This window comes from Puma concolor, chromosome B1, assembly GCF_028749965.1.
Source record: "Puma concolor isolate L17-30 chromosome B1, mPumCon1.1.hap2, whole genome shotgun sequence".
Classification (NCBI taxonomy): Eukaryota; Metazoa; Chordata; class Mammalia; order Carnivora; family Felidae; genus Puma; species Puma concolor.
The window spans coordinates 162,939,987-162,958,495 of record NC_141670.1 but is presented as its reverse complement, the minus strand read 5'-3'; the positions used below and the strand labels follow the sequence as shown (position 1 = coordinate 162,958,495).

General features: G+C 37.3%; 1 protein-coding gene across 5 annotated transcripts in view; it reads right to left on the bottom strand.

Annotated features, from left to right (window-relative positions):
* Nucleotides 1-18,509, bottom strand: part of CLOCK (clock circadian regulator) — a 132,281-nt gene that overhangs the window by 20,062 nt on the left and 93,710 nt on the right. For 4 of the 5 annotated variants that reach the window (XM_086705029.1, XM_086705027.1, XM_086705028.1 and 1 more), the window contains 6 exons: nt 18,064-18,211; nt 17,306-17,381; nt 10,660-10,801; nt 8,400-8,500; nt 7,629-7,718; nt 4,177-4,329 (listed from right to left, as the gene is read on the bottom strand). In XM_086705029.1, coding sequence (XP_086561155.1) covers nt 4,177-4,329; nt 7,629-7,718; nt 8,400-8,500; nt 10,660-10,801; nt 17,306-17,381; nt 18,064-18,211 — 710 coding nt within the window. Of the gene's footprint in view, nt 1-4,176; nt 4,330-7,628; nt 7,719-8,399; nt 8,501-10,659; nt 10,802-17,305; nt 17,382-17,423; nt 17,500-18,063; nt 18,212-18,509 lie in introns of all 5 variants that reach the window. The other variant, XM_086705031.1, reaches the window with a different exon arrangement.

The window sequence follows — 18,509 nt, the reverse complement described above, 5'->3', positions numbered from 1 at the left end:
TCTTGATAAATATAAAAGAATTGAGTTAATACCATGCACATTTTCAGATCACAATGCTATGAAACTTGAAACCAACCACAGGAAAAAGTTTGGAAAACCTCCAAATGCATGGAGGTTAAAGAACATCCTACTAAAGAATGAATGGGGGGGCGCCTGGGTGGCGCAGTCGGTTAAGCGTCCGACTTCAGCCAGGTCACGATCTCGCGGTCCGTGAGTTCGAGCCCCGCGTCAGGCTCTGGGCTGATGGCTCAGAGCCTGGAGCCTGTTTCCGATTCTGTGTCTCCCTCTCTCTCTGCCCCTCCCCCGTTCATGCTCTGTCTCTCTCTGTCCCAAAAATAAATAAACGTTGAAAAAAAAAATTTAATAAAAAAAAATAAATAAATAAAGAATGAATGGGTCAACCAGGCAACTAAAGAAGAAATTTAAAAATATATGGAAACAAATGAAAATGAAAACACAACAGTCCAAACCCTTTGGGATACAGCAAAGGTAGTCCTAAAAGGAAAATACATTGCAATCCAGGTCTATCTCAAGAAACAAGAAAAATCCCAAATACAAAATCTAACAGCATACCTAAAGGAACTAGAAGCAGAACAACAAAGAAACCCTAAGGCCACCAGAAGAAGATAAATAACAAAGATCAGAGCAGAAATAAACAATACAGAATACAAAAAACCCAGCAGAACGGATCAATGTAACTGAGTTGGTTTTTTGAAAAAATAAACGAAATTGATACATCCCTAGCCAGACTTCTCAGAAAGAAGAGAGAGGACCCAAACAGATAAAATCACAAATGAAAGAGGAGAGATCACAACCAACACCACAGACATACAAACAATTATTAGAGAATACTATGAAAAATTATATGCCAACAAACTGGATAATCTGGAAGAAATGGATAAATTCCTAGACACTCACTCACATAGTACCAAAACTCAAATGAGAAGAAATAAAAAATTTGAACAGACCCATAAGTAGTGAAGAAATTGAATCAGTTATTAAAAATCTCACATTAATTAAGAGTCCTGGGCCAGTTGGCTTCCCAGGGGAATTCTACCAGACACTTAAAAGCAGAGTTAATACCTATCCTCAAGCTGTTCCAAAATATAGAAATGGAAGGAAACTTCTGGATTCATTCTAGGAAGCCAACATTATCTTGATTCCCAAACCAGACAGAGACCCCACAAAAAAGGAGAATTACAGGCCAGTATCTCTGATGAACATGGGTGCAAAAATCCTAAACAAGATACTAGCAAATTGAACTCAACAGCACATAACAAGAATTATTTACCATGATCAAGTGGGATTCATTCCTGGACTGCAGGGCTGGCTCAATATTCACAAATCAATCAATGCCATATATCACATTAATAAAGGACAAGAACCATATGATCTGTCAACAGATGCAGAAAAAGCATTTGACAAAATACAGTCTCCTTTCTTAATAAAAACCTTCAAGAAAGGTTAGAAGGAACATACCTTATCATAAAAGCCATAGATGAAGGCCCACAGCTAATATCATTCTCAATGGGGAAAAACTGAGAGCTTCCTCCCTGAGATCAGGAACACGACAAGGATGTCCACTCTCACCACTGTTGCTTAACATAGTGTTAGAAGCCCTAGCACAAACAATCAGACAACAAAACGAAATAAAAGGCATCCAAATTGACAAAGAAGTAGTCAAGCTTTTGCTTTTGGCAGATGACATGATACTCTACATGGAAAACCTGAAAGACTCCACCAAAAGGCTGCTAGAACTGATTCATGAATTCAGCAAAGTTGCAAGGTACAAAAATCGATGTACAGAAATTGGCTGCATTTCTATACACCAATAACAAAGCAACAGAAAATCAAGAAATCTATCCCATTTATAATTGCACCAAGAACCATAAAATACCTAGGATAAACCTAACCAAAGATGTAAAGGATCTGTATGCTGAAAACTATAGAAAACTTACGAAGGAAACTGAAGACACAAAGAAATGGAAAAACATCCCATGCTCATGGATTAGAAGAATAAATATTGTTAAAATGTCAATACTACCCAAAGCAATCTACAATCAAATGCAATCCCAATCAAAATTGCACTGGCATTCTTCTCAAAGCTAGAACAAACAATCCTAAAATTTGTATGGAAGCACAAAAGACACCAAATAGCCAAAGTAATGTTGAAAAGGAAAACCAGAGCTGGAGGCATCACAAACCCAGACTTTAGCCTCTACTACAAAACTGTAATCATCAAGACAGTATAGTCATTGGCACAAAAACAGACACATAGACCAATGCAATAGAATAGAGAACCCAGAACTGGACCCACAAATGTATGGCCAACTAATCTTTGACAAAGCAGGAAAGAGTATCCAGTGGAAAAAAGATAGTCTCTTTAGCAAATGGTGCTGGGAGAACCGGACAACAACATGCAGAAGAATGAAACTAGACCACTTTCTTACAGAATACACAAAAATAAATTCAAAATGGATGAAAGACCTCAATGTGAGACAGGAAACCATCAAAACCTTAGAGGAGAAAGCAGGCAACAATCTCTTTGACCTCAGCCGCAACTTCTTATTCAATAAGTCTCCAGAGGCAAGGGAAATAAAAGCAAAAATGAACTATTGAGACTTCATCAAGATAAAAAGCTTCTGCACTGCAAAGGAAACAATCAACAAAACTAAAAGGCAACCGACAGAATGGGGAAAGATATTTGCAAATGATGTATTGGATACAGGGTTAATACCCAAATCTACCAAAAAACTTACTAAACTCCACACCCGAAAAACAAATAAACCAGTGAAGAAATGGGCAGAAGACATGAATAGACACTTTTCCAAAGAAGACATCCAGATGGCCACCAGACATATGAAAAGATGCTCAACGTCACTCATCATCAGGGAACTACAAACCAAAACCACACTGAGATACCACCTCACACCGGTCAGAGTGGCTAAAATCAACAACTCAGGAAACTACAGATACTGGCAAGGATGTGGAGAAAAGGGAACCCTCGTGTACTGTTGGTGGGAATGCAAACTGGAAAACTGTGGAGGTTCCTATCCTACAACCCAGCAATAGCACTACTAGGAATTTATTCAAAAGATATAGGAATGCTGATTCATAGGGGCACGTGTACCCCAACGTTTATAGCAATGCTTTCAACAATAGCCAAATTATGGAAAGAGCCTAAATGTCCATCAACTGATGAATGGATATAGAAGATGTGGTTTATATGTACAATGGAATACTACCTGACAATGAGAAAGAATGAAATCATGCCACTTGCAGCAACATGGATAGAACTGGAAGGTATATGCTGAGTGAAATAAGTCAGTCAGAGAAAGATATCATGTTTTCACTCAAATGTGGATCTTGAGAAACTTAACAGAAGACCATGGGGGAAGGGAAGGGGGAAAAAAAGTTACAAAAAGAAAGGGAAGAAGGCAAACCATAGGAAACAAATACAGAGAACAATCTGAGGGTTGATGGACGGTGGGGGAGAGGGGAAAATGGGTAAAGGGCATTGAGGAGGGCACTTGCTGGGAGGAGCACCGGGTGTTATATGTAAGCGATGAACCATGGGAATCTACCCCAAAAACGAAGAGCACACTTTACACCCTGTATATTAGCCAATTTGACAATAAATTATATTTGAAAAAAAAAAAAGGGCCTGTGACCTGCTGGTTCTTCATCACCTATCATTCATAATTTATGGCATGAGACAGAAGTAGTTTTCACTTGAAGTTTCCCTTCTCCAAAATACTAGTCTGACAGATGTAACTTTAGTGGGTCAGTAGATTGACCAAATAAGACTAATTTGAATCATACCTACTGATATTTCACTAAAACAATGACTGATGATTGATTTCTAAATTCTGTACCAACATGTACCTAAAAGTCTATATAAAATATTATTTTCATATTATGGGTATAAGCTTACTAAAAATAAAGACTATACAAGATGAATCTAATCTGGAGAAACAAGGATGTTGATGGAAATATTCTTAGGAATGAATCAGACTATAAATTCAATCATATTGAGTAGGTAACCAATGAGTATTTACTGAACCAAATTGATGAAATGTATTTCTTGCATCTCATTTTTAAGTAAGAAAAGTCAATTTTATTAAGAAACCAAAATATGAATGGCATGCTTTCTTGTATTCAAATATAATAACTTACCTGCAGCCCTTGACCATGGACCATTTGAAGTTGTTCTTGAATTTTTCTTAGTTCTTCTTGTTGCCGATGAATGTTTGCCTCTATCATCCGTGTCCGTTGCTCTAATTGGTCTTTTAGATGCTGCATGGCTCCTAACTGAGCTGAAAACTGAAACTGAAGTCCCATGTTTGGAAAAAGTGTAACATATTTTAGAATCACTTATTCTTCATAATTGTGCAATGTGAAAAATAAGCAGTATATATCATGAGTTAAAAATGTTATACCAATTACTAACGTATTGCCTCTTGGCTCCTAATTCACCCACCTTTGCTTAGCTTTGTGCTACTGGAGCTGGACCTTATAAACATCTTCCTTTGTCAGTGGACACAAACTTAGTCATGTCAGTAGATGGAGCTAGAGGGATACTGTAAAGGGAGGTGGCTTTCCAGCAAGTCCCACTGGCATCCTTATGGGAAGCTCCCCAACAAATTTTGCTGGTACCCCAGCAGGTGGCTTCCTGCCCTCCAGCCCTGGTCTCTGGCACCTCAGTGAACCTCCCTCTCATCCAGTGGCTACAGCCACACCAACCCCAATGGGAACTGAGTTTCAGCCGAGCCTGAGTTTAGGAGGTTGGGAGAGTTTTCCAAGTTGTTCCTTCTTTGCATACTGTACTCTCCTTTTCACTTGAGGTTAGTGGCTGCCTCCTACATCCATTATGCCTGTATTCTTTAGAATTCCCTGTTACCAGTTAATATATTTTTTTATATTAGCCCTATTCAAATTTCCGGTATGGCTTCTGACTTCTGACCAGATCTTGACTGATTATGAGTATACACTGGCATTAGAAGACCAGAGATCATATTGTGGCTCTACCATTTCCTAGAACAAGTTTCTTAATCTCTACCATTTAACAAATGAAAAAGTAGCCGGTTCTTAGAGTTACTCATATCAAATTCTGTCATCCCTACAATGTCCTCTTTGTACACACTTGAAGGTTATAAAAATCTAAACAGATAACTAACCATATTTTTACTATTTCCTTTTTCTCAAAAATTTTTTTAAATGTTTCTTTATTTTTGAGACAGACACAGAGTGTGAGCAGGGGAGGGGCAGAGAGAGAGGGAAACACAGAATCTGAAAGCAGGCTCCAGGCTCCAAGCTGTCAGCACAGAGCCTGACTCAGGGCTCAAACTCACAAACCACAAGATTATGACCTGAGCTGAAGTCGGACACTTAACCAACTGAGCCACCCAGGCGCCCCTCACATTTTCAACTGAAACTGTTCTCAGACAAGTACAAAATGTAGGCTTTTAAAGACTAAGCAATTATGAATGAATAAGTGCAGACATGAATGAAAACACAGTTATTCTACTTCCAGGAGTTTCAATCTTATTTCACTATGTTTTACTTGAGTCATAAGCAGCTTTTATTTACTACTGCTTGACATTTAGCCACACTTAGTGATTCATCACTTAAGTCTATGTAGGCTCATTTAACTATTTCTATGAATATTTAGCACAGGATATAGTATACCAAAAAGAATTTCAATTTATTGGAAATGTGCCTTAATCTTAAAATAGCCTCCCATAGTGAACTGCATCTAAAAGTGAGAAATGCTCTCCCAAAAGCTTTTTTTCTTTATCTTCAAAAGATTGTACTGATACTGAATACTACTTTTCAAAAAGTATACAACTCAGACTTCTAAAGTTGACAATAATCATATCTTACATTAGATTACACTAGGTATGAGAAAACATTACAAATTTGTACTTGAGCTCTGCCTCTTAAAAATATTATTCAAAATGTTGTATTTATGTCATACAAATATATTTTATCCTAACAAAAGTTATTTATACCTTTGAATAAACTTTACATTGACATTACTTAAAGGATTTCTATTAAATGCAAATAAGATATAAACAGAAGGCAGAATAACAGGAAAAAAAAAATCTCAGAACTAAGAGGCAAAGTGGCTTTATCACTCAACAAAATATGAGGTCTGGATAGTTATGAACATTTTTCATAACATAGCAGGTATTATTAAATTTCATGAAAATATCCCTTTAAAATGTTAAGTCATCCAGTATCTTGAGATTAGTGAACTAATAATATTGAAAGTATGCCTAAATATTTACATAAAAAATCTGTTAACCTTCAGAATAAAAAGCATTGAGGACTCGATGATGAAAACTACTGTAACTACAGATAATATTTAAGCACCTTATATAATCATGTTACAGGAAGTCAAGGTTATGGTGTTTAGATAATTTACAACATTGTCAATATACTTGTACAGGTGTCATATAATGGCTAAAATTATATATAGTATAATTTAGATAAAAACCATGTAAGATAAAGGTATTTTTAGAAAAATGTTTTTTACCTATTCTTAACTATCATTATTTGAAATACTGTTAAGTCAAGGTATATTTAACACCAAACAAAACAGTTTGGATTATTTTTACCACTATCTAGTATTTTTAATGTGTTTGAAGCACTGAATAGAGAGTCATAAATTACAAGTTAGGAATTTCTAATCAAAAGTAATTTAGTGTCAATTTTATAATACCTATTCTTTTGTCTCCTTGCTAATTTCTGTATGTAGGTCTCCTTCAGGACTGAGCCCAAGCAACAATTCTTCCAGAAAGTTTTCATTCACTTCCTCAGGCTGCATTAGGGGTCCATCTAATGTGCTCATATATCAGCCTATATACCTTGGGCACAGACTATACAATATTGCACTGTAGTTATCTGTCATTCCTTCTAGATGTAATAAAATCTTACAGTACATATATTAATATTGCGAGCACCTGCAATATCTCAAGAACTCAATAAATGCCCTGTGTATGAATGAATATATGAATAAAATTACTTAATTCTTCCACTATCCATAGGAAGAACAAAATGAACAGCTATATTTCATCTTTAATATCCTTCTATTTCTATCTGTAGTGTCTCTCAGTGGAGTATTATAGCATATTAGGCAGGATAATTCTTTGTTGTACAAAACTGTTATGCATCTTTTTTTTTTTTAATTTTTTTAATGTTTATTTATTTTTGAGACAGAGAGAGACAGAGCATGAACGGGGGAGGGTCAGAGAGAGAGGGAGACACAGAATCCGAAACAGGCTCCAGGCTCTGAGCAGTCAGCACAGAGCCCGACACGGGGCCTGAACCCACAGACCGCGAGATCATGACCTGAGCCGAAGTCGGACGCTTAACCGACTGAGCCACCCAGGCGCCCCTGTCATGCATCTTTCAAGACAAATAGCATCCCTGGTCCTTGCCTATGAAGGGCCAGTGGTACCCAATAATCACTGACAATCAAAAATATCCCCCAGACATTATAAATGGCCACACATGAGATTCATTGCACTAAAAGTATGTATTTTTAAAAATCTCTATTACCTTAAAAACCATTTATCATTTTAAAATACTCAACTGTTTCAAACAAACAAACAAACAAAAAATACCTGGGACATGCCTTGTGGAATTGGTAAATTTGCAGCTTGAGACATCACTGGTTGTGTTAATGACTGACCAACAGACTGGGAATTTATGGACTAGGAGCAAAATAAAAAATAATGAGTGACAATTATACCCATCCATAAGTAGTTTCACCAGAAATGGTATCTTTATAAGAGAATTACACTTTGCCTCATGCATTTTTAGCTGAGTGCAGGCATGCATGTTTCCCCCTCTACACTGGACATGTCTATCTATTCCTTATTTATCCTTGTATCTTGTAAGGCATCTGCCACATTACCTTGCATGGGCTCTCAGTAAAAGTTAAAAGACAGAACTAAAAGTGACTGGTATTAGAAATTAAATATAAAATGGCTCTAAATTATTAATTTTTCTTATTTTTTATTTAACTTTGGTGGGAAGAAGAGAAAGAGAGAGAATCCCAAGCAGGATCTGTGTTGACAGCGCAGAGGGGCTCGATCTCACCAACCGTGAGATCACGAGCTGAGCCAAAATCAAGAGTTGGACACTCAAATAACTGAACCACCCAGGTGCCCCAATTAACTTTTATTAAAATAAATATCTAATGTTTTACCTGTAAAATAATCAAAAGCATATGTTTGAGAACTACTTCACAAAAAGGAAAGATCTCGAGTGTTATTTATCAACAGCTGTGTTGGTCTTTATAGAAAGGGATAACAAATTAATGAATTTTAAGGATTTGGATGATTTTTTTCCCTTTTAATAACTCTGTATTCAGAAGAATACTGAAGAGTTACCTGACTACTAAATGATGACCTCCTTGGTGCCATCTTTTCATGAGCTGGTAAATGCGGTCTGGGAGGAGTGCTAGTATCTGTTGGGATCTTTGTTGGTGTTGCTGATGTCAGTCAACAAAAACAAAACAGTGTTAGTACTTTATAAAATAAAATTTCCAAAGATTAATCTCAAAATGGATTTCAGTGAATAAAAATGATCTTTATTTTTCTAAATTATTTAATTAAAGTGAAGTCTATGACAATAAGATGGCTCATTTGAATTACTTTTTTCTTAAGGACAAAATAAATATTTGAGACAGGAAAACTCTGAATTTAAAAATGGTTACTACTCCTATAACTCAATAGTAAAAAACCTAATAACTCAATACAAAATGGCTTAAGGACTTGAATATAGACATTTCTCCAAGGAAGATCTACAAATGGCCAACCAGCATATGAAAAAATGGTCAACATCACTCGTCAGGAAAATGCAAATCAAAACCACAATGAGATACCACTTCATACATGGTAAGATGGCTATTATAAAAAAAAAGAAGAAAAAAGTGCTGCCCAGAATGTGGAGAAATTAGAACCCTTGTACACTTAAAATTGGTGGGGATGTGAAATGCTGCAGCCACTGTGGGAACCAGTAATGGAGGTTTCTCCAAAAATTAAAAATAGAACTACCAAATGTGATCCAGCAATTCCACCTCTGGGTATTTATCCAAAAGAACTGAAATCAGAATCTCAAAGAGATATTTGCACTCCTATGCTCACTGCAGCACCATTCACAATAGCCAAGATGTGGAAACAATCTAAATGTCTGACAGGTGAATGGAAAAAACAGCATGTGGTAATATACATACAATGGAATACTATTCAACCTTAAAAAAGAATGGAAAATTTCAAGATATACAACATGGGTGAATCTTGAGGATGTTATGCTAAGTGAAATAAGCCAATGATGTAAAAACAAGTACTGCATGACTCCATCATATGAGGTATCTAAAATAGGCAAATTCATTGAATCAAAGACTAGAACGGTGCTTGCCAAGGGCTGGGGGCATTGAAGCAAATATGGAGTTACTAATCAATAACATCTCCATTTACTACAATGAATAAGCTCTAGAGGTCTGCACTACATTGTACTTATAGTCAACAATAGTGTATCGTATGGTTAAACATTTAAGAAGGTAGATCTCATTTTAAGTATTCTTACTGCAGTAAACTAAAGGTTTACTTTAGGTTGCAAGAAACTGTAGTTTTTGAGGTTTAGCAATGCATTCCTAATTTACATTCATCACTATGTTAATGAGTATGTACCGATTTACACTGATTTGCATTTTGTACCTCCCTCCATTAAAAGCATAACATAAAAGTATAATTTCTCTTTTATAAAATGAGAAAAACAGCTACAAAGGAGAAATTTTTTTTCCTAAGGTTTCAGAAATTCTATGTTTAACCTCTTTAATGTTCTACCCATGGTGTTAAGTGGTTCCAACAACCTCCTTTTCCTTATAATATATAGTTTTAATACCCTGGGAAATGAAAGGGCTTAACTCTTTAAACAAAAAGAAAAAGGTTACTAATTCAATGATAACTATGCAAGTCTTCATTTAAAACAAGAACTAAAAAAAAACTCTCAAAAAGCAAACTTAAAGAACACTGACAGGTTCTACCAGTAAAAAAGGAATAAACAGTTTTGCTTTATTTTTTGAGGGATGATTAAAAGCAACATAACAATACCAACACTACTACCTAAATATTTTACAGGCTATTTTATAAATAATTCTTTGTTAAATGTGAGCAGTGTGCCTCTTGCTCACTGGAAAAGTTAACAGAGTTCAGAAATGTAAAACTAATCATTTTTAAGTAGCATTTTATCCATCTTCCTTCCTGCCTTCCCTCTGGAAACCAACCAGTCTGTTCTCTATATTTAAGAGTCTGGTTTTTTGTTTGCCTTTTTCTTTATTCATTTCTTTTGTTTCTTAAATTGGCAAAGGGGATTCAGAGTATACTTACTATGATGAGCACTAAATAATGTATAGAATTGTTAAAACATTATATTGAACACCTGAAGCTAATATAACATGTTAATTATACTTGAATTAAAAAAATAAACTTAAAAAGAGTGTTTCTAGTTTTTTAACAAACAATACTACAGTAAACTTTTTCATGTAAAAATAATACTAAAGTAGCATTTGATGAAAAATGCTGACACCAATAACAATTTAGAAGCACTCTCTTGAAAGAAAGTCTGCTTTCAAGCTAGCGTACTCACAGGAAGGGTCTGAGACTGCTGTGTGAGATGATTTTCTTGAACTCCGGGAGGAAGCAGAAGGAGTTGGGCTGTGATCAAACCTTTCCAAGGCTTCTTTGAGACTGACTGTGTTTATACGATTATCAGACCCAGAATCTTGGCTCTAAGGAGACAGTAAAACAAATGTTTTCTTGTAGTTCAGTTATCCAAAGTTAGCAATATAACTGGCTACTTTTCCTTCTCCAAATCAGTTTTCACCCACAACAAGGCAAAGGTACCTGTGTAATATTTACCTCTGCAATATTAGGTAAAGAAATAAAAATTGCTGTTCTCCAGTCAGAAATTTTTTACTTCATTCTTTATTTATAGAAACAGATGCAACAGAATGATTAAACTCTTTGTTAATTTCTACCATACACAAAAATTAACTGTCATGGATCAAAGACCTAAACATAAGAGCTAAAACTATAAAACTTTTAGAAAAAAAGGAGAAAAGCCTTTATGACAGTGGACTGGGTAACGACTTCTTGGATGTGACACTAAAAGCACAAGCAACAAAAGTGCATCAAAGGACACTACAAACACAGTGGAAAGGCAGCCCATGGGAGGGGAGAAAACATTCACAAACCTGTATCTGATAAGGAATTAACACCCAGAAAATATAAAAGAATCCTACAACTGAATAGCAAACCTCCCCCCAAACAATCCAATTAAAAAACATAGGTCTTACATATATATTTCTCCAAAGAAGATATACAAATGGCCAGTGAACACATTGAAAAAATGCCCAGGGCACCTGATGGCTCAGTCGGCTAAGCATCTGACTCTTGATTTCAGCTCAGGTCACGATCTCAGTTCCTAAGATTGAGCCCCATGTCGGGCTCTGCCCAGCCTTCACTCTCCCTCTCTCTCTGTCCCTCCCCCACTTGTGCATGCACTCTCTCTCCCTCTTTCAAAATAAATTAATTAAAAAGAAAAGTTGCGGGGCGCCTGGGTGGCTTAGTCGGTTAAGCGTCCGACTTCGGCTCAGGTCATGATCTCACGGTACGTGGGTTCAAGCCCCGCGTCAGGCTCTGTGCTGACGGCTCAGAGCCTGGAGCCTGTTTCAGATTCTGTGTCTCCCTCTTTCTCTGACCTTCCCCTGTTCATGCTCTGTCTCAAAAATAAATAAATGTTAAAAAAAAAAAATTTTTTTTAAATAAAAAGAAAAGTTGCTCTTTTTGCAAAAAAGAGTTGTCACTAACCATTAGGGAAATGCAAATTAAAGCCATGAGATACCACTTCACACCCATGAGGACTATTATTTAAAACAAAAACAAAACAGAAAATCACCAGTGCTGACGAGGATAAATTGGAACCTTTGTACACTGCTGGTGAAAATTTAAAATAGTGAAGCTACTACAGGAAACAGCATGACGGTTCCTCAGAAAATTAAGTAATTACTACATGATCCAGTAGTTCCATTTCTAGGTATATACTCAAAAAAATTGAACAGAGTAACTCAAACAGGTATTTGTACACCCATGTTCATAGCAGCATGATTCACAATAGCCAAAAGATGGATGCAACCCAAGTGTCCATTGCTAGATGAATGGATAAACAAAATGTGTTGTATACATACAATGGAATATTACCCACCATTATCAAAATCTCCTGTATTCTCAACCTCATCTTTGAACATCCATTTGCTTGGCTTGCTCTAACTAAAAGCTAGCTGTCTATAGAAAACACCACTTCCTTGCAGGACTTTTAAGTGGTGGCTATTTTCTCTTTCACAACCTTCAGATCGCTGCTCTGGAGGGGTAGAGAAGTCCTCCTCCTCCTCTTTCCACAATTTTCCCCTTTCCTCCTTTTCCAAAACTCACAGCCAGAATCTCATATTATCATTATATGACTAGCTCTCATTGGAACAGTTATCTACTGACCCTTATGGTCACTCCTCACTAAGTACCTGTATTAAAATTTCTGCTCCTGGCTAAGTCTACCATCAACTTATTCTTAAATCCACGGTTATCAACATCAGTATCAATTCACATGTTCACCATCATGTTTTCGCTCTTCCTTGATGTCTTCTCCCACAAAGATCTTGATTTCCACCTGTCCTCAGTCACTCATTCTTATGGTCATATCTTAGACCTTATCATTACCAATAAGATTAACCTTATAGGGCTCCTGGGTGGCTCAGTCGGTTAAGCATCTGACTCTTGATTTCCACTCAGGTCATGATTTCACAGTTCGTGGGATCAAGCCCCTGCGGGCTTGCAGTATGGAGCCTGCTTGGGATTCTCTCCCTCCCTCCTTCCCTCCTTCCCCCCCTCCCTCCCTCTCTCTCTATCCCTCTCCCCTCCCCCACCCCTTGCATGCATTATCTCTCAAAATAAATATTAAAAAAATTTTTTTTAATGTTTATTTATTCTTGAGAGAGAGAGAGAGAGAGAGAGAGAGAGCGCGCGAATCCAAAGCAGGCCCCAGGCTCTGAGCTGTCAACACAGAGCCCAATGCGGGGCTTGAACTCACAAACCATGAGATCATGACCTGAGCCGAAGTTGGATGCTTATCTGACTGAGCCACCCAGGCACCTCATAAATAGTTTTTAAAAAAAGAATAAACTTTCCATAACCTCAATTTCAAAGATCCTCCTGTTAGACCACTATTTCTTATTCTCTTTAGTATGCCAGCTCCAATAATCCTTTAGTGGAACATAAAATACATTGATTCTACCACATTTTCACACTCTCTCATTTTGTATCTTCTCTCCCCTCTTTACCAAGTTTATAAATTCATGGTTAATCATCATAACCACACCCTTACAGGTTATCATCAACTCTCTTGCTCCTATCTCCCTCCACCACACTCCCCTGGAAAAATCCCAATGCTGTTTAAATCCAATTTTTAAAATTTTTTTTTTTTCAACGTTTATTTATTTTTGGGACAGAGAGAGACAGAGCATGAACGGGGGAGGGGCAGAGAGAGAGGGAGACACAGAATCGGAAACAGGCTCCAGGCTCTGAGCCATCAGCCCAGAGCCCGACGCGGGGCTCGAACTCACAGACCGCGAGATCGTGACCTGGCTGAAGTCAGACGCTTAACCGACTGCGCCACCCAGGCACCCCAAATCCAATTTTTAATCTATTCCACATCTGTTCACTCTCCTACTCTCCTAGAAAACAATTACAATTTTTTTTTAATATTTATTTTTGAGAGGGTGAGAGAGAAAGACAGCACGCACAAGTAGAGGAGGAATAGATAGAGAGAGGGAGACAGAATCCAAAGCAGGCTCCAGGCTCTGCACTGTCAGCACATAGCCTGATGTGGGGCTCGAACTCATGAACCTTGAGATCATGAAGCCAAAATTGGATGTTTAACCGGCTGAGCCACCCAGGCGCCCCTCCTAGAAAGCAACTTAACACTTGCTCGGCTCTTTTCAAACTTCAAACAACTCTTCTCCTAACCTCACTCTTAGCTGGTTATTCTGCTTCCTGTTTCACTGTTGGACATTGCTATAAGCTCCTATTATCATATCAACCTAACTAACAGCATCTGTCCTCATATACTCTGCCTTTCTTTATGTCACTACAGATTAGGGGTCAGCAAATGCTCTCTGTGAGGGCCAGAGAGTCAATATTATAGGCTTTGGGGGCCACGTAGTTTCTGCTGCAACTACTCAACTTGCTGTTGCAGCACAAAAGCAACCATAGGCAGGGGCTCCTGGGTGGCTCAGTCGGTTAAGCGTCCGACTTCAGCTCAGGTCATGATGTCATGGTTGCTGAGTTCAAGCCCCGTGTTGGGCTCTGTAATGACAGTGTAGAGCCTGGAGCCTGCTTCAGATTCTGTATCTCCCTCTCTCTCTGCCCCTCCCCCCTCATGCTTGCTCGTGCACTCTCTCTCTCAAAAATAAACTAACATTAAAAAAAAATTAGGGGCGCCTGGGTGACTCAGTCGGTTAAGCATCTGACTTCGGCTCAAGTTATGATCTCATGGTTTGGGCCCTGTGTCAGCTCTGCGCTGACAGCTGGGAACCTGAAGCCTGCTTCGCATCCTGTATCTCCCTCTCTCTCTGCCTCTCCCCCACTCACACTCTCTCTCAAAAATAAATAAACATTAAAAAATTTTAATTAAAAAAAAAGCAAACATAGGCAATATATACACAATTGAGTGTAGCTGTGGAATTTGATGATATAATTTTCATGTGTCACAAACACCATTCTTCTTTTGATTTTTTTTCAATCACTGCGAAACATATGGAAACCATATTTTTAGCTTGTGAGTGTTATCAAACCAGGCAGAGAATGAGATTTGACCTAAAGATCACAGTCTACTAAACCTCTCTATCATTAAATGATCTTTCCACTAAGCCCAATCTGTCTACTTGTGGCCTGGATCCCATCTTCTCTCCCCTGCTCGAGAACTTTGCTCTAGCATTTTTTTCTCTATCTCTAGCAGTAATTCTCTCTCCATCAGACCATTCTTATCAGTATACGAACATGCTATTATTTCTCCCACCTTAAACATCAAAAACTTCTTTTAAGCCTATTTCTTCCTAATACTCTTCCACTCCTCTCCTTTTTGTAGGAAAACCTTCCCTACTCACTGTCTCTAATTACCCTGTCCCAGGAATTTCTCTTTTAAGCCCACTCTAATCAGGCTTTCACTCATATTGCTATTCCACCCAATCTTTTCTTATTGATCAATGAATACTTGTTGTTAAACTCAGTGCACACTTCTCAGTGCTCACCTAATTTAACCTATTTAAGGTGAATCTGACAAAGCTGACTGTTCACTCCTCATGGGCACACTTTTTCTTGGCTTCTATGAAAACTCAGTTTCTCAGTTTTATTCATACCTGACTGGATATTTCCCTTCAGTCTCCTCTGTGCCTGATTCTTCCTTGTTTCTTTCATATCTTAATGATGGAATGCCCCAGTGCTTAGCCCTTGGGTGGGTGGGTGGGTGGGTGGGTGTGGGTGTGGGTGTGGGTGTGGGTGTGGGTGTGTGTGTGTGTGTGTGTGTGTGTGTGTGTGTGTCTCGCCATTCATTCACCTGGTGATCATATTTGGATTCATGACCTTAAAACCTATCTACACATTAAAGTTTCTCAAAAATCTATGTCAAGTGGACCTCTTCCCTAACTCCAGGAGGACTGTGGTGGTTAAGAGTAAATACAGTAGGAAAGTACACATATGTGAAGTATACTTGGAAGTAGGGCTAGTTGAATTTACTAGGATTGGACACTGGCATGAGAGAAAAAGAAGCAAGGAGGAACAATCTCTGTATTACTTTTAGTTTCTATAAATTCAAGGTACCCTAGATTTAAGCACTCTTCTCAGAAAATGTGTTTTATAAAATATACTGGATCTTTTTCTTCTAAGCATACAAAGCCTCTTTGAAAAAACTCTTTCACATGGGATCCATGATTGCAGAAAACTTGTCTGGGTTATTCACTGCTGTATTCTGAGCATCTAGACCCCTATCTAGTACTTTCTGGCACATGGAAAGTACTTAATAAGGTTTGTTGAAAACTGAATAATACTCCCCATATCAACCCTGGCATGCTGCTTATTTAACTCACTTTTTATTCTTGATTCTTTTCATTCCACTATTTTCTACAGGTCAAAAACAACTGTTGTAGGGAACTTCTGACATAGCTCACATTGATTCCTGTCTCCTGGTATTCACCACCTTGTATAATCCCTTCCCTTTAGTACAGGCTGAACCTAGTGATTTACTTCTAATTAATAGAGTAGACAAAAATGATGGGATATTACTTCTGTGATTAGGTTACAGAAGACTCTCATCTTGCTGTCGTTCCCTCTCCCTGGATCTCTTACATGCTTCCTTTGATAAAATGGCTACCTAGAAACGAACTAAAGGTGGTCTCGGGCCATTAGCCAGCAAACCAAGGCACTTAGTCCAACCGCCCATGAGGAACCACATCCTTCCAACAACCACTGAGTGAGCCTGAAAACAGATTCTGCCCCAGCTGAACCTTGAGATGACTGTGGCCCCAACTGACAGGTTGATTATAGCATTGTGAGAAAACCCTGGGCTGACACCTTGATTGCAGCCAAATGACCAATTATAAGCAGAGGGCCCATCTAAACCGTGCCTAGATCTCTGACCCACAGAAACTATGAGATAATAAATGTGTATTATTTTACATCATTAACTTTTATTACATAGCAATAGGTAACTAGTATACTATACTTATATCTGACATAAAGAAAAGAAAAACCAGAATTCAAATTCTGACTGTAACTTCCAGTCATATGTCTTTAGGGGAGGCTTCCCCCAAAACCCTCTAAAACCTCAAGTTTCAACATTTTCAAGAAGGGAATAGCACCTAAGAGATAAGGATGTCTGAGGAATAAGTGACACTTGGAAATTCATATAAAGAACCTGGCCAGAGCCTTGCACATTGCAGGCAATTAGTAAATGGTAATTTAAATGTGAAATCATACATGTCTCTCACTAAATAGGAGGCCCTTCAAATGTTTTTTAGAAGTATATAAGGTTTTAAAATGTTAGAATTAAAATAAAAAGTAAAATATAATTATAATTCTGTCACAAGTGAGGAAATGAAATATTTGAAAAATAATTTTCCTATAAATTATTGAGTCTTGCCTTTCATTAGGAAGAAATAATTTTTTTTAAACTGTAAGATACATACTTTGTCAGCAGCTGTCTCAGGAAGAGACTCTTCAATGCCAAGTTCTCGTCGTCTTTCAGCCCTAACTTCTGCATAACTACAAAAAGAAATAATTTTTTTTAAACTGTAAGATACATACTTTGTCAGCAGCTGTCTCAGGAAGAGACTCTTCAATGCCAAGTTCTCGTCGTCTTTCAGCCCTAACTTCTGCATAACTACAAATGGAAAAAAATAGAATTTTAGTTCTTAATCACTCATTTACAATACTGCAGAAGTGCACTGACTGTTACGGGTCTTACTTGTTCACCATGGATTCCAGCCTATTTGCTATGCACTACACAATCCTAGAACACATCTATAGTTTTCTATCTTAATCTAGTTATCTCAGAAGTTTTATATGCTACTGTAAATGATCTCTAACTACACAGTACTTGAGAAGAATTAAAAAAAGGAAAGATATGCTGATCTACTCCAGTGTTCCTTTTACATGATTGACTTTGGTATAAAAAAGATAGTTAAAATTTCTGCTTTAAATTGTAACACTTATGTTAAGAATTACATATGCATATATACCTGTATTCTATTTCTACATAATGCCAGTAAGTAAATTTAATAAAATTAATGCTTGTAAGTAAATTTAATAAAATTTTAACGAAAAGACGTATCACAAATTAGGAAAAAGATCACTGTAGCTCTTAACAAGTCATGCCTGAAAGTTTCATTGCCAACATCACTATCAGTGTTTCTATAATTCATAAGTTCTATAAAAGAATTATTACCTTACTACGGTGTGAGTACAAACAATAAATTCTGGCCTAGAATTCCACTGATGATAAGTGATATAATAATGAGTCTGAAGCCAAATCCACTGTTGTCCCTTGGTGAGGAATCTATAATAACATGATTTGCCTTTCCCGTACTGCATTACTAAGAAGAAAAGAAAAATATATTGACTCATTATCATTAGTTATGAACCTGGTTTTTAGCCAAACCTAGCATTTACATTTAAATCTACATTCACAATTCAATGGCTTTTCAGTAACATAAATATCAGTTGTAAGAAAATGTTATTCTACAGGGATAGCTTAATGTCCCAAGCAATTAACATATCTTCCACAGTGCCCCACTTAGAGTCAGTTACTACTGATCTCAGATACTTTTCACACACAGTAAATTTCCAAATATTTAAAAATAAAGTATTCACATATTGACTTCCTCCCACCAA